The 20932-nt window shown below is 40.4% G+C and overlaps 7 protein-coding genes across 7 annotated transcripts; 4 read left to right on the forward strand and 3 right to left on the reverse strand.

Annotated features, from left to right (window-relative positions):
• Positions 1 to 576: 576 nt before the first annotated feature.
• On the forward strand, positions 577 to 8824 carry CBG02475 (the record flags this gene model as incomplete). Its single annotated transcript, XM_045242552.1, has 11 exons — positions 577 to 928; positions 1364 to 3258; positions 3576 to 3720; positions 3767 to 3871; positions 3920 to 5673; positions 5718 to 6789; positions 6836 to 7390; positions 7440 to 8148; positions 8194 to 8422; positions 8481 to 8580; positions 8631 to 8824. 11 exons carry the CDS (start codon positions 577 to 579, stop codon positions 8822 to 8824), a joined length of 7110 nt encoding a protein of 2369 aa, XP_045092290.1.
• Positions 8825 to 11953: 3129 nt separating this feature from the next.
• Positions 11954 to 12094, forward strand: CBG25636 (the record flags this gene model as incomplete). Its single annotated transcript, XM_045242553.1, has 1 exon — positions 11954 to 12094. One exon carries the CDS (start codon positions 11954 to 11956, stop codon positions 12092 to 12094), a length of 141 nt encoding a protein of 46 aa, XP_045098171.1.
• Positions 12095 to 12291: 197 nt separating this feature from the next.
• Positions 12292 to 13636, forward strand: CBG02473 (the record flags this gene model as incomplete). The annotated part of the gene is made up of 5 exons (XM_002630732.1): positions 12292 to 12516; positions 12561 to 12760; positions 13142 to 13259; positions 13304 to 13438; positions 13484 to 13636. 5 exons carry the CDS (start codon positions 12292 to 12294, stop codon positions 13634 to 13636), a joined length of 831 nt encoding a protein of 276 aa, XP_002630778.1.
• Positions 13637 to 13780: 144 nt separating this feature from the next.
• Positions 13781 to 14237, reverse strand: CBG02472 (the record flags this gene model as incomplete). Its single annotated transcript, XM_002630731.1, has 3 exons — positions 13781 to 13911; positions 13958 to 14128; positions 14177 to 14237. 3 exons carry the CDS (start codon positions 14235 to 14237, stop codon positions 13781 to 13783), a joined length of 363 nt encoding a protein of 120 aa, XP_002630777.1.
• A 127-nt stretch (positions 14238 to 14364) lies between these two features.
• On the reverse strand, positions 14365 to 15238 carry CBG02471 (the record flags this gene model as incomplete). The annotated part of the gene is made up of 4 exons (XM_002630730.1): positions 14365 to 14497; positions 14791 to 14867; positions 14920 to 15095; positions 15142 to 15238. The coding sequence occupies 4 exons, from the start codon at positions 15236 to 15238 to the stop codon at positions 14365 to 14367; spliced, it is 483 nt and encodes a 160-aa protein (XP_002630776.1).
• A 993-nt stretch (positions 15239 to 16231) lies between these two features.
• Positions 16232 to 19433, reverse strand: CBG02470 (the record flags this gene model as incomplete). Its single annotated transcript, XM_045242554.1, has 7 exons — positions 16232 to 16301; positions 16350 to 16869; positions 17563 to 17743; positions 17798 to 18270; positions 18320 to 18581; positions 18946 to 19017; positions 19371 to 19433. 7 exons carry the CDS (start codon positions 19431 to 19433, stop codon positions 16232 to 16234), a joined length of 1641 nt encoding a protein of 546 aa, XP_045092291.1.
• A 32-nt stretch (positions 19434 to 19465) lies between these two features.
• On the forward strand, positions 19466 to 20688 carry CBG02469 (the record flags this gene model as incomplete). Its single annotated transcript, XM_002630728.2, has 4 exons — positions 19466 to 19664; positions 20017 to 20262; positions 20314 to 20466; positions 20513 to 20688. 4 exons carry the CDS (start codon positions 19466 to 19468, stop codon positions 20686 to 20688), a joined length of 774 nt encoding a protein of 257 aa, XP_002630774.2.
• Positions 20689 to 20932: the final 244 nt, after the last annotated feature.

The raw sequence follows: 20932 nt of genomic DNA on the forward strand, positions 1-20932 counted from the left end.
TTTGATATCTTGTATAGGAACCGATGTAAATTGGCTCAAGCTTGACAGTATAGGGGGTCCTTCTAATACCGGTTTTACAGTTTTTCCAATTCTGTGTAAGTTCTTAGAAACATTGGTTATCATGAACCACACATTAGTAAATTCCTCTTCCTGCTTCCTTACCCTTTTCTCGAATTCGTTTGGCTTTTTGAATTGTTGACCAGCTGGACCAAAAAAGACAACCCTTTGGCAATTTTTCACGGTCAAATAGCATACAAAATGGCATGAGGAACCTCTTGGACCTTCTTCTATATTTTTCTCTCCGAAAAGGGTACATGGGACCGAAGGAGGAGGAGTGTTTCCGGCTCCGAGATTTTCGTATTTTTGGTAATCCATGCCTCCCACTGGAGACACTATAAATAGAAGGGGCCAAAAAAAAAGAATGAACCAATATAGTGCGCGGTGAATAAAAGTCTTCGAATTTTGATGAGGAAACACACGATGGAATAATGAATGAGAGGAGTCTATGACGAGCCAAAAAGAAACAAAGTGCTCATATCCTTATTTTTGCAGCGTAACTGCTCCATCGAAATCGAAATGGACGAAATGGAAATGCAGATGAACCGACGGACGTGGACAGCTCTACTGGAGATGGGTGGTATACTTGGAGAAGATGAACATGAGAAGTCGTCGGAAGATGTGAATAGTACGGTTCAATTGGTTTCAACCAAATCGACATCATCTTTCCTTGTTGGATGCACTCTGAGGGCACGAAACTGGAGAGTTAGTATGCCATTTCCAAAAAATCATACTAGATTGGGAGTAGTTTCTCTGGTGAATACAGAATTGGAGTCGACAATGGAGCTCAGTGAAAGTAATTCGAATACACTGGCGATAAAGTTGATGGTCGATGGATTGAGAATCGATGATTCGACGCCTTTCTTTTCAGGTGAGCCACTCATAGACAACCGTAAACATGTGATAGAAGGTTTCCAAAACGGTCTAGTTTGAGCTTAATTATCTCGATTCCTGTGAAAGATATTCAAAAACTGTCAACTGATAAAATATTGGTGATATTATGATAACCATTTTATCAGTTGACAGATTTCCGATATCTTGCATAGGAACCGAGACCATTGAGCTCAAAAAAGCTATTCTATTAGAGCAAATACGACAATATAAAACCAATTTATTGGACTCCCACGTTACAACTATTTATTTTCGGAAGTTCGAACTGCCATACATATTAAATAGATGAAAGTTCTGACCTAATTCAATTAGCAGTGTCCCTTGTATGGGTTCATTTGTGAAAATTATGTAAATTCCAAATTGGAAGTGGATTGAGTAGTTTCCTATGTCTATTTAAATATCGACCTTTTTCCAGAAATCTATTCCGAACGCCTCATTATGCTTGATGAGCAGTTTGAGAATACGTCAAATGGATTCGGCGTGGCTCCGACTACAAAACGGAAGTTGGATGACTCCAAACGAATTGTGATAGACGTCGTCAAATATCTGGGAGATGATCCGAATCGCGAGTGTGACATATCAATTGGATTCCATGTGCCGTCGAATCAAAAAGTTTATTATGTACATACACATAGATTCTTTTGTGCTCTCATGGACTTCTGGATGCAGTTCAACGAATTGATGAACATCGTCACGAAAAGCAAGAAGCTGAAAATTGAGGAGAGTGCCCGGTCGAAATGTTCGTTGAATGTGGATGTTCAGTGTGCAACTTCATTCATGATGCCATTGAACTCAACGTCTCCTGATATTCTGCTATGGCAAGCAGATGCAGTTATTTTGAAGAACACATTCAAGACACTTTCTGCTCTCAAAGCTGAAATTTTTGACAAGTATTCCGTGGAGAGTGATTATGGATATGATTCAAAAATTGACTGCCTTCTCGATTACGGTGACATGATTTTATCAAATGTCCGTGCTCACGAAGCTCGTCAGGTCGATCGTTTACAAAACTTGAAACATATGAAGCATATCGGAGAAAAAGCATTCCAGCAGACTGCTTTCGTGCTGACCAGTCCGAATGTTTTCTCGCGAAGATTCGATCTGAATAACAAGTTCCTTCGAAATCTAGATTCCGTTTTCTCGAAGAATGCACCGGATTTAACAATTATCACTCGAATCAGTGGATTGAAATGGAGAATGACAACACAATTCTATGTTTTGATGAGAGCAGTGATCGAGAAGAACTTTGGAGAACCGCTGATCCCTGTACCGGAGACGATTCCAATCGAAATTCTTCAACTTCCAACAGACGTCATTGAGATAGAAAGTCGATTGAAATATGCGACGCTATCATTTCGAATGGTTTTCGAAGACGTCGATTTGAATTTAGAAGTTCCTAGAACACTGGGAGAAAATCGAAAGGCAATTCTGAATGGAGAATGGAAACCATTTGCAAATGTCAAGTTAGAGAGAGCTCGAATTTCTTTCGATTCATTTGAAGACAGTCAATCAGAGTTGGATCTGATTTGCGAAAGAATCGAACTTGTCGACACAACGAACAATGATCCTAAAAATTGTTTCCCAGTGATTTTGCAGCACACGGATTCAGGAAAACAGTCTCGACCGGCAACTCCTGTCACTACATCAATAAACTCGTCACTGATGCTAGAAGCACACATAATGATGAAAAAGGATGAATGCCCTGTTCTGACTCTAGTTGTTTGTAATGCTCGTGTCATCCTGGCGTATGATTGGCTTGATGATCTAAAACAGTTTCTGATGCTCTACACGGATTTCCTTCCGAAGTGTAAGCTTTTTATTATCACAACTCCAATCAACTATCTGATACTTTTTGCAGATACTGATGAGATTCCCTACCAGCTCACTGCATCTGGACGTCGTCAGACTTTCTCTAAAACCCACGGAGGAGCGATAGTGGAACGTAATCCAAACTCTGCTCATGAATCTCCATCGTCAACAACTCCTACGTTTTCTGTAAAAATAACTCTTCGAGACTCTGATCTATATCTTCTCGAGAATCCATTTTTCAAGAACAGTTTTGCGATGATCGCTTCAACAACAGCAGTTTTGAATATGAATGATATTGGTGGTCACATTTCCGCAAATTTGGAAATTCAGTCGATGAGATTAGGATGGTGTTCCATGCAGAATGAGAAACAAACGAGGAACTTGTGCTCGAACGATTTTTCGATCACAATATCGTTGAACATCGATCCAATGTCTTTGTCGAATCAGTCGAATCAGAACAAGGGAATGGCTGTAACACCTCCAGTTAGACACGCTCTTGAGGTATTTTTCGTTTTATGTTAGATGGGATACATCTAGTCTAAAGTCTCTAGATGATTAATTATAACTGTGATCTTAAAAGTATCAAATTTCTCAAATACAGGTTGAATCATCTGCTACCGTATTCAATGCAGAGGTTTGTTTAATTTTGGGAACGGGTTCTGTGGCTAACGTTTTTTCTACTTTATTAAATGTTCTTGTCCAATCCAAAAGTCCTTACTATGTTAATTTAAATATGGGGATATTAAGTTTGGGATTCTAATTAATTTAGTTATCATGTTTCAGAATTTCTTATTCTTTTTTTGAGGTTTCTTTTACAGATCGAAGTTGTAAAAATGATCTGCCGCTTATCCTACAAGGACTCCCGAGCGTTGAAAGCAATCATCACAGGATACATAAAAAACTACGTGGACGTTCAGAAGAAGTTGATCATCCCGATCATCGTCCCACCTCTTCCTGCGAAACGTAATTCTATTGTGATAAAAACAAAAAACGAGATATTCAATTTCAGCAATCGACATAGCAAAGTTCTTGATTCAAAGTGAGCACACGGATCTATGGATTCTTGATGATTTGCAATCAAATTCGATTCCATTGCTAAGACTATCAGTTGCTAGTGAGTAATTAGGTTCACCACCATTTTACTAAATACGAAATCGTTCAGATGTGCGCTTGGAAAAGGCCGGAGAACGGATAAAAGCTGCGTTCCACATTTCAATGGACTATTTCAATCAGAGAATTTTCGGTTGGGAACCAGTAATTGAAGAATGGCGAATCCTGCGGTTCCTATCAAACACCAAGGACCTGAAACAATCGATTGAGTTGGTTGCTGAATCTAAAAGCACGTTGAATATCAACATAACGGAGCAGTTGATCCAACAATCGATTCAATGGAATTCGAAACTTCCAGCTATTCTTGCCTCGTTCGAACGGGATGACTTCAGAAATCAGTGTACACGATCGAGTAGTGATCATCTTCCATATGCAATGAAGAACGTGACTGGCTGCGAAGTTCATTTTACAACAGCAGTTGAGGATGTTTTGTCTGCTAGATCAGAACAAAGAAAATCAACGACAAGATGGATGACAGTTGGAAGAGGACAAGAGAAGAATTTTGAATTCCCGGCACGTCTCCTACTGTATTCTCATCTCGAACGAGAACCACCTCGTCAATTGATAGTCAGGGTGTCTGGATGGGATGAAATATCACCGGTGAATGTGGATTCATGTGGAACCTACTTCCGAGTTGTCAAAGCACTTCGTCCAGAGCTCAAAAACGCACGTCTTCTGATTGCAGTGACAATGGAGAATGATGGAAAAAAGGTTGTAACTTTGAAATCATCAATTGATGTTACCAATCATCTTCCCCACCCAATCGCAGTACAAACTGAAGGAGCACAAGGCGGTGAGCTAATGAGCGTGGAACCAAATGGAGTTGTATCAGTACCCCTGGAATATGCCCACTGTCCTCTGACTGCTTATCCTGTTGGACCATTGCCGGTGATTGAGCATGCTGGGTTATCATGGAAGGATGTGAAGATATCTGGAGAAGTGTGCAATCAAACACAACGACTCAAAACTCGTTCTGACTCGAATCTCAACCGATACTACTGGGTGTGCACGGCCATTCGCAGAGAGTACTATCCGGAACACGAATTCGAATCTCTTCCTGGTCATTCTATTCATTTGGTCGCCCCACTCTCTTTACAAAATCTACTTCCCATTGATGTAGAAGTCAAGATCCAAGACAACGTGTTCGCAATCGCAGCAAGTAAATCGATGCTCATCACTTCTGTTGATATCACAAAGGAACTTTCAATCAGCGTTACTACTGATCGACTCACTTCCCTAACTCCGCTCACTCTGAACAAGGCATCTATCGGAGAAGGAACTCTTTTCACCACAAAGATGGTTGACGCCAAAGGACATCTTCTTGATATCTACTGTCATGTCAGACGAGGAGTTGCTCAGGCGCTATCCGTATCACTATGGGTACCATACTGGATTGTGAACAAATCTGGCCTTCCGCTCATCATTCAACAAGAGGCTGTGAAATCAGAGTCAGCCGGACAAATGGAAGAACATGAAAAAGCAAAGGATCGGCATCCACTAATGTTCTCATTCGCTGATGAAAATTGCCCAAAGGCTTGCCGTGTGAGAGTTGGAAACGCATACATTTCGGAAAAAGGATATCGGGCAATGCTCAGTGACAAATTCACCCTCACTCCTGGTGTGCAGGCGTTGAAGTTGAGAGTCGAGCACAAAACAAAACCAACGCTCTATTACAATATTGGAGTTGAAGTACGCCCTGGAACAGGCAGATACAAAGATACGCAAGTGGTACTCTTGACTTCTAGATTTATTCTACAAAATCAGTCATCAGTGGCAGTGTCTGTTTGTCATTATGATTTAGTTGAGGTATAGTTGAGGTTTATCAAAATCATGTCGTACTGAAATTTCAGAGAGAAAAGGAACACGTGCATTTGGCTGCTCAATCATCAACAACTTGGAATGAGAACTATGCTGCTCGTCGGATGCTCTGTGTACGTCGAGCGGATGTGAAGCACTGGAGTTGTCCGTTCCTGATCGATCGAATCGGATCATTCCATGTCACAATGCGAGATGCTGATGAGACTCCACGATTCATCCGAGTTGAAATCATTCTGACTTCAGCTGTATTCCAAATCACATTCACCAACGCTGACTTTTACCCACCACCTATCCGTATCGAGAACATGACCGATGTACCAGTGTTGTATCAGCAAGAATGCAATACTCCTGCCAGACCACATCTTCGAACAATTTGCAAATCGAAAAGTGTGGTGGACTATGCATGGGATGATTTGTATGGGAAGAAAATGATGGTTCTGCAAGTGTTCGAGAATCGTAGTAAATCGTATGAGATCGGAGTTCCTGGACCAGCTGAACCACTGGTTTATGAGAACAACTCGTACATTCAACTTGCTCACAGCTTTCATCTACGAAGTGGATCAAAAACAGGTGGATATACAGATGAACAGGAATTGGTTTTGGAGACGATGCAGAAAGGAAAGATTATGTTAAATAAACAATGCCGAACGGAAGACAATCAGTTATGGAAGTTGTGCCCAGATGGTTGCATTGAGAATGTCGGTATGAATCATCGGAAGAGACCTGACTCAAGACTAGTTCTGGATGTTCTCGAAAATGCAGGAGGTCGATTAATGATGATGGAAAGAGACAAGAGTAGGAACAAGTGGCAACGCTGGACATGGATGCCTGACGGAAGACTTTGTTTGATTGATAATCCACATTTAATGATGACTTCGAAACAGACGGAGGTTACTGTAGTTGGTCCTGACGAGTTGGCTCCGAAAGGAGAAGATGGAGTAGCAGTAACACAAATATGGAAAGTGCAGAGACAACGACCGGGAAGTGGCACATTGGGAGTGGAATTTTTGCATTCAGGACCAACTGTCGTCATCCGAATCACTGATAGAGAGTTCCAAACAAGAGCTGTTTCTGAACCGATGATCCAATCAGTGAAAAAACTTGGTAAGTAACTGGAAGGTCTCAAACAATTCTTATCATAATGTTTCAGCTATCTTGGATGTCAGTATCACAATGCGTGGCGGTCTAGGAATTTCGGTTGTGAACGGTCTGCAAGAAGAACTGATTTATGCGCATTTTGGAGGGATAGTCGTCAGCGCACGGAAAATCGACAAGACATATCAGATGACTGGAAGTGTGGATGTTATTCAAATCGATAATCAGTTACTCTCATCTGATAGATGGCAAGTCCTGTACTGTCAACCGGACGCTGGAAACTATGAAGACCAAATGGTAGATTTGCCGGCGGGTGTTCCAGTGACCGGTCGTCCTGCTTTGAAGTTGGAAATGAATTGCACCTCAATGAAACACTACGATTCGTTTGACTGTTTCCGATTAAAAGTGTGTGATATGAGTGTCCAATTGGATGAGCTTCTCCTGTGGAAGGTTGTTCAAATGGCCCAATCATCGGATGCTTCTTCTTCTGTTCAACAGAGAGCTCTCAATTTACCACCCAATACAGAGCTGGAGCGACATGATCCACTTAGAACTAGAAGGTGGTATTTTGGTACACTCGATCTTGAAATTGGTCATGTTGGTTTGAGTGGTGAGTCGTTAAAAAAAGAAAAATTGCATTACTATTCCAAAAATTTCAGTTGTTACTGTCCCGAAATCAGGGCTCCCGCGAGATCTGCGTCTCCTCAAACAACAGTTCAATATGAAGCTGATTTCATTCGAAAACGCTTCCGTTTCTCTACCTCCGTTCCGACAATATCACTACTTTGAAACATCATCATTCCTATTAGAAACTCTTCAAAAGTTCTATCTCGCCGAACTGCAAAAAGAAACACTGAGCATTATCGTCACTCTGGATGCTTTTGGAAACCCACTTGGACTTGTCACGGATCTCAAAGACTCATTCCAAGGATTGTTCATCGAAGGTGATGTTCAACGATTTGTAGCTGGTCTTGGATACGGTCTATCGAATAGTGTGTCCAAAGTGGCATCTTCGATGGCTTCTGGAGTAGGAGCCCTGACTTTCGATCAAGATCATGAACTCAAAAGAAGGCACAATATGATTCGATCGCATTCATCGTCATCCACTCCTCTCACTCATCTGTATTCTGGAGTCAAAGGATTGGGAGTTGGTGTATTAGGAGGTGCAACTGCAATGTTCACCAATGTGGCATCAGAGAGTCGAAAAAGTGGAATCATGAAAGGAATGGTCTGGGGAGTGGCTACCGGCGTTGTGGATACTGTAACAAAACCAGTCCAGGGAGTTTTCGATTTTGTTGAAGGAACGGCATCGGCTATGAAGGAATTGGCTATGCCAGCCACTGGAGTAAGACGTGCCACAGCACAATTGTAGGTTCCATAGATGCTCATTTGTTTAATTTTTCTCAATTTCAGCCGGGTACGCACACCCCGTCTATGCCGGAATCTTTATCATCTATTGCCGGCTTACAATCCCAATCTAGCTCATGCTCAGATGGAGTTACTCCGCATTAATGGATACTCGTCTAGAGAACAACTTCTTGACGTGGAAACTTGCTTAGAGCACATCGATGCATCTAATGTAGATCGCGTTGTTCGTCAGTATGTGCTTATCTCCACAAAGCAATGTTACGTATGCAGACAGGTGAGAGTTGATTAGCGACTATAGTAATACTCATAATTGAATCGAGGGTCGTTTTCAGACAAATGGTGAAAATTCGATTGTTATCCAGAGAATCGCTTACAAGTTTTTGAAAAGTGTCGTTGCTAAGCCACCACTTGAGAACACATTTGCCAGTATTGGTGAGTTTTTTTAAATCTGAAATATGTTCAAAAATATCGACTCGTTTCAGAAGTGAGCCTTGACATGGAAGATGCACGTCTTCGCCAAATCCATGTATGGTGCAGTCGAATGGATGTTGCCCGTCGTCTTGCCGACAAGATGCAGAGAGCTAAACAGCTCTACGACCACAACAAACGAACATTAAATGATGTGGCATGGGCAAAATCTCTTGGTGATTCAGATCAGAGACCCGATCATCGCTAATTCCGATTATTCAATTTATCATTTTCTTTTTCGATTTCTTGTGATTTGATCTAACACCGGTTTAACCTATCTTAATTAAGCTAGTCATCTTATACAATATGAACTGATTATTCAATTCGGTTTAAATTGTTTTCTGTGGGTTTATAAATAAGATTTTACTGTTATTATTATTCTTTCCACCTTTACTCATGTTCTGTACGGTCATTTTTCTTCTTTTCCTCATGCTTTACTTTCTTCTTCTACCCCCTTCAGTTGTATCCCCGTCTATTTGTTCCCCTGTGATACATCTTATTGATACTTGGTTCAGTTCTTGATTTGGTTTATTTTTCTGGGACAAAACTTCGCTTTCATTTTCCTGCTGAATCGTGTATTCTTTTAAAATAAATTCAATTTCTTAAGCTTTTGGTCTCTTTCAGTGTTTTCAAAGTTTGAAACTCAATAAGGCTATTTAAATATCTTCCTTGATATTGACAACTTCACTGGTTGATTCAGATGCTGTCTGCTGCTCCACCAAAACACAGGTTCGGATTCCGAGTATTTGTTGCTTCCTGCATTTTTACTACAGTAACTATTTGTGAGTTCCAGAGTAACGTGTCGACACAGAGTCGTATCGACACAAGTGAAAAATATCTGAAAAATCGTATCGACGCAAGTCGGCACAGAGTCGACTGTGTCGTGTCGACTCGCGTGTCGCGTCGACTCGTGTCGTGTCGACTCGTGTCGTGTCGACTCGCTTGTCGTGTCGATTTGTGTCGATACTGTATCGACTCGTGTCGACACGACACGACACTTCATTTTCAACGCGCTCTAAGATATTGAACTTTTTTTTTCGTTTTATTTAGAAAAAAGTTAGAAAATGCGAGAAGAAAATGAAAAATTGAGTTGAATTTAGATTTATTGCAAAACACCAGTATAACAAGATACAAATTTAACCGAAAAATGAACCCGAATTACATTTGACCGAAAAAGTTTAAAAATTAATTATGAATTGTTTGGTGTTTACAAATGTTTTAAGGTCGTTTTTAGAAAAAAATTTCATCCTTGGCTTATTATGCTTGTCTGACTAGGGAATGACTCACAGAAGATGTGGAGTTATGGGACGAGACCTATATCATTCGAAAGAGGATGAAATTTCATTTTCAAATATATGCTCAGTTTTTGCGGCGGCCTCCGCTAACTCGAGAAATTTGGGTCAGAAGTTTTCAGTAGATTTTGCACTGAAATGCATACGTGAACGCTTCCACGTCCTCATTTCTTTTATACGCTTTGAAGAACCATTGAAAGCAGCAGTGGGATGGTTCAGTGGTAAAGCGGCGGGATGGGGAAATGGTACTCTATGGTTCGACTCCTTCATAGTCTAAACTCTTTTATTTATTTTTTGTTGGTTTTTTATATGACCTGTTTTTGAGCTCAAAAGCTGTTTTCAGCAGTTTTCCATACTCTAAACACCTTTGGCATCTTGTCAAATACAAATTAACCAAGTTTTTGGAAAAAAAATTTCTGAAGAAAATTCGCATGTTTTCATGATCCATACACCTCTTTTCAAATTTTCCGATTTTTTTATCCTTGGCGGGATTATTCCAGTAGGGTTTCCATCCGGGCGGGCGGTGAGCCGCCCGCTTGCCGCCCGTTCGCCGCCCGTCTATAAAAGCGAGACATAATAATAATCGTTATAATAATAAATATAGATTTCTTTGTGTTTCAAAAAAATTTTTTTTTGAAAATTTGAAAAGAGGTGTATGGATCATGAAAACATGCGAATTTTCTTCAGAAATTTTTTTTCCAAAAACTTGGTTAATTTGTATTTGACAAGATGCCAAAGGTGTTTAGAGTATGGAAAACTGCTGAAAACAGCTTTTGAGCTCAAAAACAGGTCATATAAAAAACCAACAAAAAATAAAAAAAAGAGTTTCGACTATGAAGGAGTCGAACCATAGAGTACCATTTCCCCATCCCGCCGCTTTACCACTGAGCCATCCCACTGCTGTTTTCAATGGTTCTTCAAAGCGTATAAAACAAATGAGGACGTGGAAGCGTTCACGTATGCATTTCAGTGCAAAATCTACTGAAAACTTCTGACCTAAATTTCTCGAGTTAGCGGAGGCCGCCGCAAAAACTGAGCATATATTTGAAAATGAAATTTCATCCTCTTTCGAATGATATAGGTCTCGTCCCATAACTCCACATCTTCTGTGAGTCATTCCCTAGTGAGAAAAAAAAGGTTAGAGAGTATTTTTTGCAGTCTGAATACGGTAGCGATATTGAAGCGGAGAGCCTAAATAGCACACATAAATAAGGTGGAGACACAGACACTTTTTCTCTGCGTCTCAACCTTTTTTTTCTCAGACAAGGATAATAATGAAGTTTGATTTTTTTGCAAAAAATTCAATTAAATTGACTTTTTCGGATGGTTGTATGCATTTGGATTAATATTTGTGCTATTAAAAATATATTGGCACATTTGAAAAGTAAAATTTTCGAAAAGTTGTCCTAGGCGGGCCGAGCGGGCCGGGCCGAGGGTTTTGAAGCAAGCGGGCCGGCCCGGCCCGGCCATCCACATGTATGCTAAAAACACGATGCAGATAAGGAGAAATTTTGAAAATAAAGACTCGGCAGGTCCCGAGAAAAGTATTAAAACGACAGTGGACAAAAAATTTCTTTTTTTGTAGCATTTGAGAAAAAAGTAGCAATTGAGTCAATTGTAGCAACTGAGTTTTTTTGTAGCAACAGATATTTTGTAGCAACTGAGATTTTGAAATTTCGGAAAATGCGAGCAATTGAGCCAAAAGTAGCAACTGAGTCGTAGCAACTGGGAAAATAGCAACTGAGACAAAAGCAGCAACTGGTCAGGAAGCAACTGATCCTGTAGCAACTGAGTATTTGCCGAGTCGACACGACACGACTCAGAGTCGACTCGAGGTTGTGTCGGCACGAGTCGACACAGAGTCGTGTCGTGTCGACTCTGTGTCGATACTGTGTCGTTTCTGGTGTCAGTCGACACGATTTTTATCGACTTCAATAGTCCGACTGGTCGACTCGAATCGTATCGATTTTTGTGTCGACACGTTACTCACTGAGTTCTCCTCACAAGAGAAAACCAAAAGTCACTCGAATATTTCAGTCGCAGTAATGTGGGATGAACGTCGTCAGAAGGAACGGAGGCAAGAAGGCGTCAAATACAGATTGAATGCTATTCAACAACACGCGAATATGGAAGAATATGAATTACAGAAGAAAAGATACGAGGAGTATAAAAGTGCTAACTCTTAAAAATTATCCTTATGTATTAGGATTTCGTTTGTTTTGCTGTTTCGTTTTCGTTATTTTCATCAGCGGGTTGACTTCTCTCCCATAAAGTTTTTTTTTTCATTATTTCTTTTCATTTGGTTGTTGAAATCACAGTCTTTTTCTTTTTTTTACCTCTCACACCACTTTTCAAAGGATCACCGAGAGCCAAGTTTTGCAGAATGCAATCTGTTCTCAACTTGGGGAAGACTACAGTATTCTCCACTCGTACGCTTTTGCGTGCGGCCAGTACGAGTCTACAAGGAAAGGGACCTCTGAAAACGAATTGGAAGGAGAATGTCGTTTATCTATACCAGTTTCCACGTCCAGCAAACCGACTTCCGAATCTTTCACCATATTGTCTGAAAATCGAGACTTTCCTTCGAGCAAATCGTATAAAGCATGAGGTTTGAGAAATCTAACTTTTTCGGAATATCGAATATCAATTCAGGTGGTTGGTACATGGCTCACACTACGCCAGTCTCCACGCGGGCTTCTTCCATTCATCGAGCTCAATGGTCAACAAATTTCTGATTCTCAAGTCATCGTTTGGAAACTTCAGAAACACTTTGACCTCGACGACAAACTCGAGGGCACAGATAGAGGAACTGCTCGTGCTGTGGAGAGAATGGTGGATTTATCGACTAATTAGTGAGTGAGAACGGTCCATAGATACCATAAACACCTGTCCTCTTGTCCCCCCTCTCCTTTTCTACCCTCCTTTTCCCCATTTGTTCCGTGTGACCGCCTGGTGTAGGGGGTTACTCATTGGAATAAGAAAAAGGAGAGCCTGGTTCGATCCCTCCCGGGGAAGACGGCCGCTATCTGTCGATGAAGAATTGTGCAGGGGTCCTGAAATCGGCCGAGATGTGTGCCGATGGGTCAATCGGGAATTCAGATATCGGTTCCTGAAGCGAAGATTGATTCAGAAAGATAGCACCCACAGAGACAGATTTTTGAATTTTTTTAAACACTTTCCTAAGTAAATATTTTGAGTTTATGTGATCATATTTTTAAACTTTGAATTTTTAGTGCTCTTCTCGTCGATAAAACAGTCAACAATGCTCATCTTCTTCTTGCCAGACAAGTCAGCAATCTTCCACTTCCTGGATTTATCACCAACTATCTTGCTAAATCATTCAGTAACATTGTAAGAACACTTATTCTTCTTCTAAGTTCTTTCTCAAATTTTAGGCTCGAAGGCGTGTGAATGGAGTTCTCGGAAAGTTGGATATAGCTGAGCAGAAGGAGTTGCTTCGAAGAGATATCCGAGCAATCGATGATATTCTAGGAGATAAAAAGTTTTTGTTCGGAGACCGCATCACATCTGTTAGCTTTCATTTTCCCGAAAAAATATTTAAAATTTTAATTCAGGTCGATTGCTCAGTTTTCGGTCAAATCGGAGCCGTTTTCTATCTACCGTATCGCCAGCAAATCAGCGATCTTCTCGAGGACGATTTTCCACGAGTTCGTGCCTACTGTGACCGTATTCGTCAACACTATTATCCAGAATGGAAAGATGAATAGAAGACGATGATGCAAATTACGAATTTCAATAATTTTATTTAGAATGTATTAATGAGCTATTTCTTCTCTTTCTATATCGTTTATCACTTTGTATTGAATAGAGAAAACAATTGAAGAAAGAAAACAACAAAGATTGAAAAATAGTTAGAAAAGTTGTCCTCTTTTATCATCACGAAGATAACCAGCAACGACGTTGTATTCAGTTTGATCAGTGATCGGAGGAGACAGCGGACCCGGACGGACTTGAATGATTTCGTTTCCGGCGTTTTCGATCACTGAAAAAGCTTAGAGTTATTTTTAAAAAAGTATCGAAAATCCCACAGAAAATTCTTCCTGGCTCATAGGTCTGCTGAAGCTCTTTGAGTCGAACTTCAAGCATTTGACGATAATACCAACGGAATCCCATCATCACACCAATCATTATTAGGATGAATGCCAGAGTAAGGCCTATGAATAAGAACAGCGATAGTTCTACATGTACTGTAACTTTATCTGAAAATAAGAGATCGAAAAAAGTACAGAATGGTGGAAAATAGTTACATCTATCTTCAAAGTATGGGTCATAAGTTGGAGCAACAGGAGTTGCTGGAGGAGTTGACATTTTTTGTTTGGTGGTGATATTTCAGAGAGAATTCAAAAGAATAGTTTATTGTGTCACTCTAATCTTACGAATAAAAAACAAGAGCAAAGGAAAATAAATGTTCACGTTAACGTACAATTGTATCTATCTAATTTTCAGCGTCTTCATAAAGGAAGAGCTCCTCGTTCTCTCTATAAAAAATTTTAGGGTTGGTAGGTGTACCACAGATCAAATGAAATCGAATTGTCGAGTTGACACATGTTCCATTTCTCCAGAGGAACCTGAAAAAGTATAATTCCAGAAGTATCATTCCGGTTTTAAAGCGTCCCACAGCGACAACTACAGTAGCCTATAAATACTTTTATTTTTAGGTCTTATTTGTTCGTTTATCACTGTTTTTTGTCCCCAAACAAATCGAAAAATGAGACTTTGCTAGTGAAAAAAATTGACTCAAAACGAACGAAAATCAAGATAAAAAATCTGGAAAATAAAATTTTTTTAGGTTACTATAGTTTTCGCTGTAGGACCTTTGACCTTTTTTGTATCAGAATAGTACTGCAATTGGAAAACTGACCAGTCTTGGCGTCTTCTTTCCAGGTTGTAAGTGTAATGTTGGACACAGGAAGGGCTATTTGATGGAATTTTCTTGACCTGGAAATTTTGAGATTTCTCACAAATATTCCTAATTTGAAGGGTTTTTTACCAATTGAGCCTCAAGCGATTCTTCACAACCTAATGCACAATATGTCTTTAATTTAACTCCATTCGCATCAATTTCGTCGAAACATTCTGGATTTTGTTCTGGTCCCAATTGTGGATGGTTCAGGACACAACGAGTACGATTCACCCCATAACTTGTACATGAAATTTCCCGGTCAACTAGAAAAAATCATATTAGACTCAATAGATTTTCCTGAAGACTCACTCCAATGAAATGACCCATTCGGTGGAGCAGCATTGGCTTTTATTAGTACTAGAACTACAAATAATAGAGATATATTCAAGTTGTTGATGACTTGCATAATTTGTTTGATTATCAGCTGATAACAGGAGGAAAAAAGTGTGATGAAAATCATCGAAAGGATGTCTTTTCGAAAGCGAAAGTGAATCTTTTATTCTTCAGATGTTTCGTTTCTTTTTCCTCTTAATTGTTTTATGATCCACACGATTTCAACATATTTTTATAGTTTTATTAATTATTCAGGCATCAACAAAGTTTGGCTGATTCAAGTGGAATCAGACAAGATGGGAAGACAAAAAAATAGACAAGAGAAAAAAGAAAAAGAAGGGAAGAAATGCGTCAGCCATACTGAGAGAAAAATTGAAAAACCTAATATATAGAAAGAAATCAGTAGAACCTAGAAAGAAAAATGAAAAAAAGAAAAGAGTTTGCGGTAAAACATCAGTATGACCAGTAGGACACAAAGGGAAGAAGAGGAAAAATGAGCAGAAGAAAGGGAAAGGATGGAAAAGGAAAAGAAGCAAAAATGAATATAGTTACAGAAAATGGTATTGACAACAGGACAGAACTTGTTGTCCCATTATCCAGCGAATCAGCAGCTAGACAACAAAAATACAATTAAAAAGGAGAACTTCTAGGAGCGAAGTAAGGGGACAAAAGAAAGAGATCACCGATTTTTTTGAGCATTTTTTAATTTTTTCGAGCCAACGAAACATTTTTACATTTTCCAGTTATTAAAAGGATTACCAGGTTTGTTCGGGGGAAAAGGATGTCAAGAAATGAAATGGAAAGATTTGTGGGGCACATGTCATATTAGTAGAACACAAAAAATGAAAAAGGGAAAAACAACAAAGGGAAGGGAAAGTGTGGTAGAAGAGTGACCCGTTTCATTTGAATTTTTTAAACTTTTTCAGTTTTCACTGCTCAGAAAAGTTTTAAGGGGGATTTTTTTTGAGTTTTGAAGCAAATTATGGATAACAATATGAAGAAAAAAGGATATAACAACTGCAAAGATGATAAGGGATGAGGTAGGAATCATGAAAAAAGGCACAAGTTACGCCGATGGACGCTTCTCTCCGAATCTGAAATTGTCCTCGGAGTAGTACTGTAGGCTGTTGGGATATCTGAAATTTTGATAATGAACAAATAATACGAGTTTTGAATCGACTTACTTGTGTAACAAGAAATCCGGCCCAGTTGGGTTTTCGAGATACGGCAGAATCAGGATAGGCCGGCGGAAATTTTTGACAAGTTGGACTTTGGTAGGATCCTTTCTAGTCTTTCCAGCAGTCTTTTCAACCACCTTCTTCGTTTCCTTTTCGGCACGTTTCACACGAAGTTGCAACTCTTCCATGGTTGGAATCAAGGAATCCCAGCTGGTCAACTTGCTAAGTACTTGCTTTGGCTTTTCTTCGACTTCTTCATCGTCCTCCTCTTCTTCTTCCATCTTTCGCTTTAAAGCTTCTTGGCGCTCTTTTTCCCGTTTCGTCTCTTCTTTTTCACGTTCCTTTTCCTGGTTCCTGACCACTGGTGGGGGTGTTGTAGAACGAGGAATCGAACGGATGCTCTTCTCGTACTTTTTCTTCGATGAACAGCTTTCAGAGGAGTTGAGAACTGGAGTAGACGACGTGGAAGTGAGCCCATTCTTGTTGAAACGTAAGACCAGCGGTGGTATATGGCCTTCTGGAGGAGCTGAAAGAATACAGAATTTTCTCGAACACATATTGTGTTTAGTGATAAAAGTCCTCTCTTGATTTTTTCATGTAACATTTGAAGGCTTTAAAGTTTCGAGTTTCATGGTAACTTTGTATTGTACTTTTACAAAAATGCTCTGTTCTCTTTGCCTTGTTATTTTCCAGATCTTTAATATTGCCCAGCAAATGAATGTGTTTCAACCCATTATTTTTTATGACGTGTCTAAAGTTCCCAAATTTATGAGATTTGAGCTCAGAACGCAGTCTAAATTTTTTATATCTATACAGGGCGACCGGTGCTCATAAATCCCAGATTTGGAAGCTTTGGATGGGCATTACTTCGTCTTCGTCGTTTCACAATCACGTAACTATGGTCCAGTGGACTCTCCCTGTATCTGTGTCTCTTCTCATTCCCCTGCGCTTCTCATGTTCCTTATCCACTTCCCTGCTCTGTCCCTCCTTCTGTCCCTTTCCTTTCAAAATATCATTCCCACTCCCATCCCTGCATTATTTTCAATACCCATTTTCCCATTTGTTCACCACTTTTGAAACCTTTCGTGAAGTTTCATTTTGTTGAGAGAACGATTGTGTGTGTCTGACAGAGTCAAAATGATGACGTTCTGTGCAGTAGTGTGCAATTCGTGCTATGCAGTGAGGAGTGTGTAAGAGTGAGAAAAGAAGCACAACTCACTTGGGGCGGAAGGCGTGACCGTGGTAGTCGTCTGCAAAGCAGGAGAAGCAACTGCTGCCGGAGTGGTCGGTGTAGTGACCTTCTGGTTTTTCCGCTCGTACTTTCTCTTTTTTCGCTCAACTGTTCCGAAGCTACCGTAGCTGGCAGAAGCTTGAAGGCTGTATGCTAGCTGAAAATCTCTCTATTATTTAATTTGAAGGTGCGTTACGAGCAAAATTTTGATCCCTAGAAACACAGCTGATAATTTGCAACATACCTCTTCGTCTTTATGTTCTCGCTTTAACCGTTCTTCGTGTTCTCTGATATCAGAACCAATGTCGATATGACCAGGTAGAGTCTCACTCATCTGAGCGAACAATTCGCTAGTACTCTGAACAGCTTTTCTTGCTGCAGAAACAGACATCGTTGGTGTTTGAGGAGCCATTGCTGAAGAAATTCCTGGAGAAACTGAAATCGATAAAGCTCCGGCTGCTGTTTTAGTCCTCTTAATCGATGGTGCCACAACTTCATCTGTTGCTTTCCGTTTTCCGTTCTCTTTAGGAGTGATTGGTTTCGTTGAAAGCGATGCTGTTGCGTGCTTCAGCAGCTCACCACCAACCGATGCCGATTTATGAATACCATTTGTAGCGGGAGTAGCTTCGCCAGGTGAAACTTGATTTCGAGGAGCATAGGATCCATTGGATGGCGACACGAGTCTCTGTTGTGAACCTGTAGAAATATATTTTGGTGATGTGCTTGTGGTGAGGCTATTAAATACCCTGGAGTCCGGTAGATGTGACACGTCTTCCTGCCGGTGTGTTGGGAGTTATCCCTCGCTGCATGAGCTTTGCCATGCTGGGCGAGAGAACATTCGGAGTTGTATTCCGAGAAGAAGCTCCACTTTGAGGTCTCTTTGAGGTTTCGTCGCATACAATTTCGGACCAAGACTTGATCACTTCTCGACTTATCCTCAACAAAGCTGGCCATTTTTTGAAGTACTGCCTACGAAGCTGGTTTACAACGAATCCGATTCTTGTTTCCTGAAATAAAAATTATCCTTTTTCATTAGTTTTCCCTCAAAAATGCGCTTCCGTTCTTCGTTCTGCTCATACTACTTCTACATGACTAACGCCGGCGGGTTGTTTGTTAAATCTCATCGATTGACGTGCCTTGCCGCAGTTCGTGGTGTATACACAAGGCGAGAGTGGCTAGGCACGCGACGAAACATAATGCTGCAGAGAAGCTAGAGAGGTTAGAGACGGAGAGGAACACTTCCATCGGCGCGACTAGTCAGTCGGGGCAAGGCCGCCCGAGAAAGAAGGACGGCTGCTTGCTTGGCTCTAGCGGGCGGCTTCACGTCCGACGACGGGGTGTAAACGCGTGCTTTGAAAAGCCGAATCTCACCTCTAGAATTTCTCGGGTTGTCACCAACGGTCGCACTTCGTTGAGCAGTGATTCGCACAACGTCTGATCATCCTGAAGCGAGATAAATTGAATGAAACACAAAAAATATGCTGAATTAATGGAATTTGTGAATCAGATTTTCAGAATGGCTTCTGAAAAACTGATGGTTTAAACTCATCACTCAATCCTTTGGATTTTTAACAGTTAAAAACAACAAACAAAAAATATGAATTCATAAATTTTATTTTCAAAAGGCAACCACAAAAGAAGGAGAAAGGGGACTGAAGAAAACGAGAGGATAAACGGTAAATTCTACTTGCGACCTGAAAAGCTTTGCTTGAAAACCTGACCCAGTTTTATCAAATTTTGTGATTGTGAAATTATCGATTTTTGTCAACTATTTCAGTGTGAGGGACAGGTCTTACATTTTCTGCAGCTGTTTGAAGCTGTTTCTTGATTTCATCAACAGTCTGAGCACACGCGACCATCGAAACCGCCAAATGATTTGGTGGCTGCAAGGATGAGAGCGCAGCGCAAGCGACCATCCATTCACAGCCCGAGCTGGGCGACTGAACGCGCGCGCGCGACGCTCCCCCTTTTATACCCATCGGCGGAGAGAGAACGAGACGCAGACAGTAGGAAGGGTGAAAGTGCGCCCTCATTGGACGCAGAAATCAAAACTCCGCCCACTTATACGCGACGCACGTCGACGCGTCGCGGTTTCTCATAATTTTGTGTGTGTTTACACACTTTTTGACTGAAATTTCAGCGTTGATCAATTGAATCAGTGAAAAATTATTGAAATTTAAAAGATAATTATTGTTGAAAAATGAAACCCATATTTTAATAATCATACAATTAACTTAAGTGTGTAATACACCAAATGAATGATTTCAGACAAACTCGAAATAAGATTTATAATTTTTCCAATCGGAAAATGAATCGTCAAGACGATAACAATTGCAAGTTTTAACTGTTGTCTAGTGATACACTTCTGCACAGTAGCACGTTTATGTTTGTGAAAGCTGTTTAGTTGATATTCGATTCTCGAAATATCTTTTGTCTCTTTAGATGAAGCTAGCGAACAGAATTCGCGCAGCCAACCAAAAGGTCCATCAGAACCAGATGCTGGTCGAAAAGGCAGATTTGGCTTGCTAACGGATCCAATTAAAGGATTCAAAAGTGAAAATATCACCCGACCGTTGACTGGTCTATTCCGTAAATCTGGAAAGTCTACTAAAAAAACTGAGAACGATGACATACAAGAGCCAACAGTGGCAGCTCCTCCAACCAATTTCCCAAACATGGCTAGAATCTGTAAGAAACCACATTTAATTTATTGCTTATGAGGCATTTACCGATTTTCAGCTGCAACCATCGAGAGCGTTCAGATGAGTGAAGAATACAACAGTCATCGAGAATACAACGCGGAAACAGGAAGCAAGACAACATTAAGCGACGGTATCGGATTTGGGAATCAAGTCCAACCATTAGCTCGCTACTTGAAAGTAGGGGACATAGGTAGTGCTAACTGATTGATAAGCAAGGGAATTTGAAATATTTTCAGATGTATCACTCCTCGGGCGTACTTTCCCCACTGAAAGATCAAAAGATGAAGAAGTATCTTGGACAGCTCAAAGTCTACTCAGCAACCTGGAAACCCGTATCAAAAAAGAAAGGATGGAAGCGAAAGATAATGTACCAGAGTCTCGGATGCGTGTCAATCGCGAACCAGCTCATTAAATACAAATATCTGAAAATTATCTTATAAATTATATCAATCCAATAAAAATGTGATAATTTTCATACGAGCCATTTTATTTATTTTCCGGAAAGGTGAATATATCCTTCCATCCATGCCTCTTACAGAAAATATGTTTATAAATATTCTCTTCCCATTCCTCCTTTTTAGATGAGGTTGCGACCCGCCAGTGTCTACAGATATTTGCTACTGGGTATCGGAGTATTTCTCGGCGTATATATGATA

This window comes from Caenorhabditis briggsae (assembly GCF_000004555.2).
Source record: "Caenorhabditis briggsae complete genome, chrII, whole genome shotgun sequence".
Classification (NCBI taxonomy): Eukaryota; Metazoa; Nematoda; class Chromadorea; order Rhabditida; family Rhabditidae; genus Caenorhabditis; species Caenorhabditis briggsae.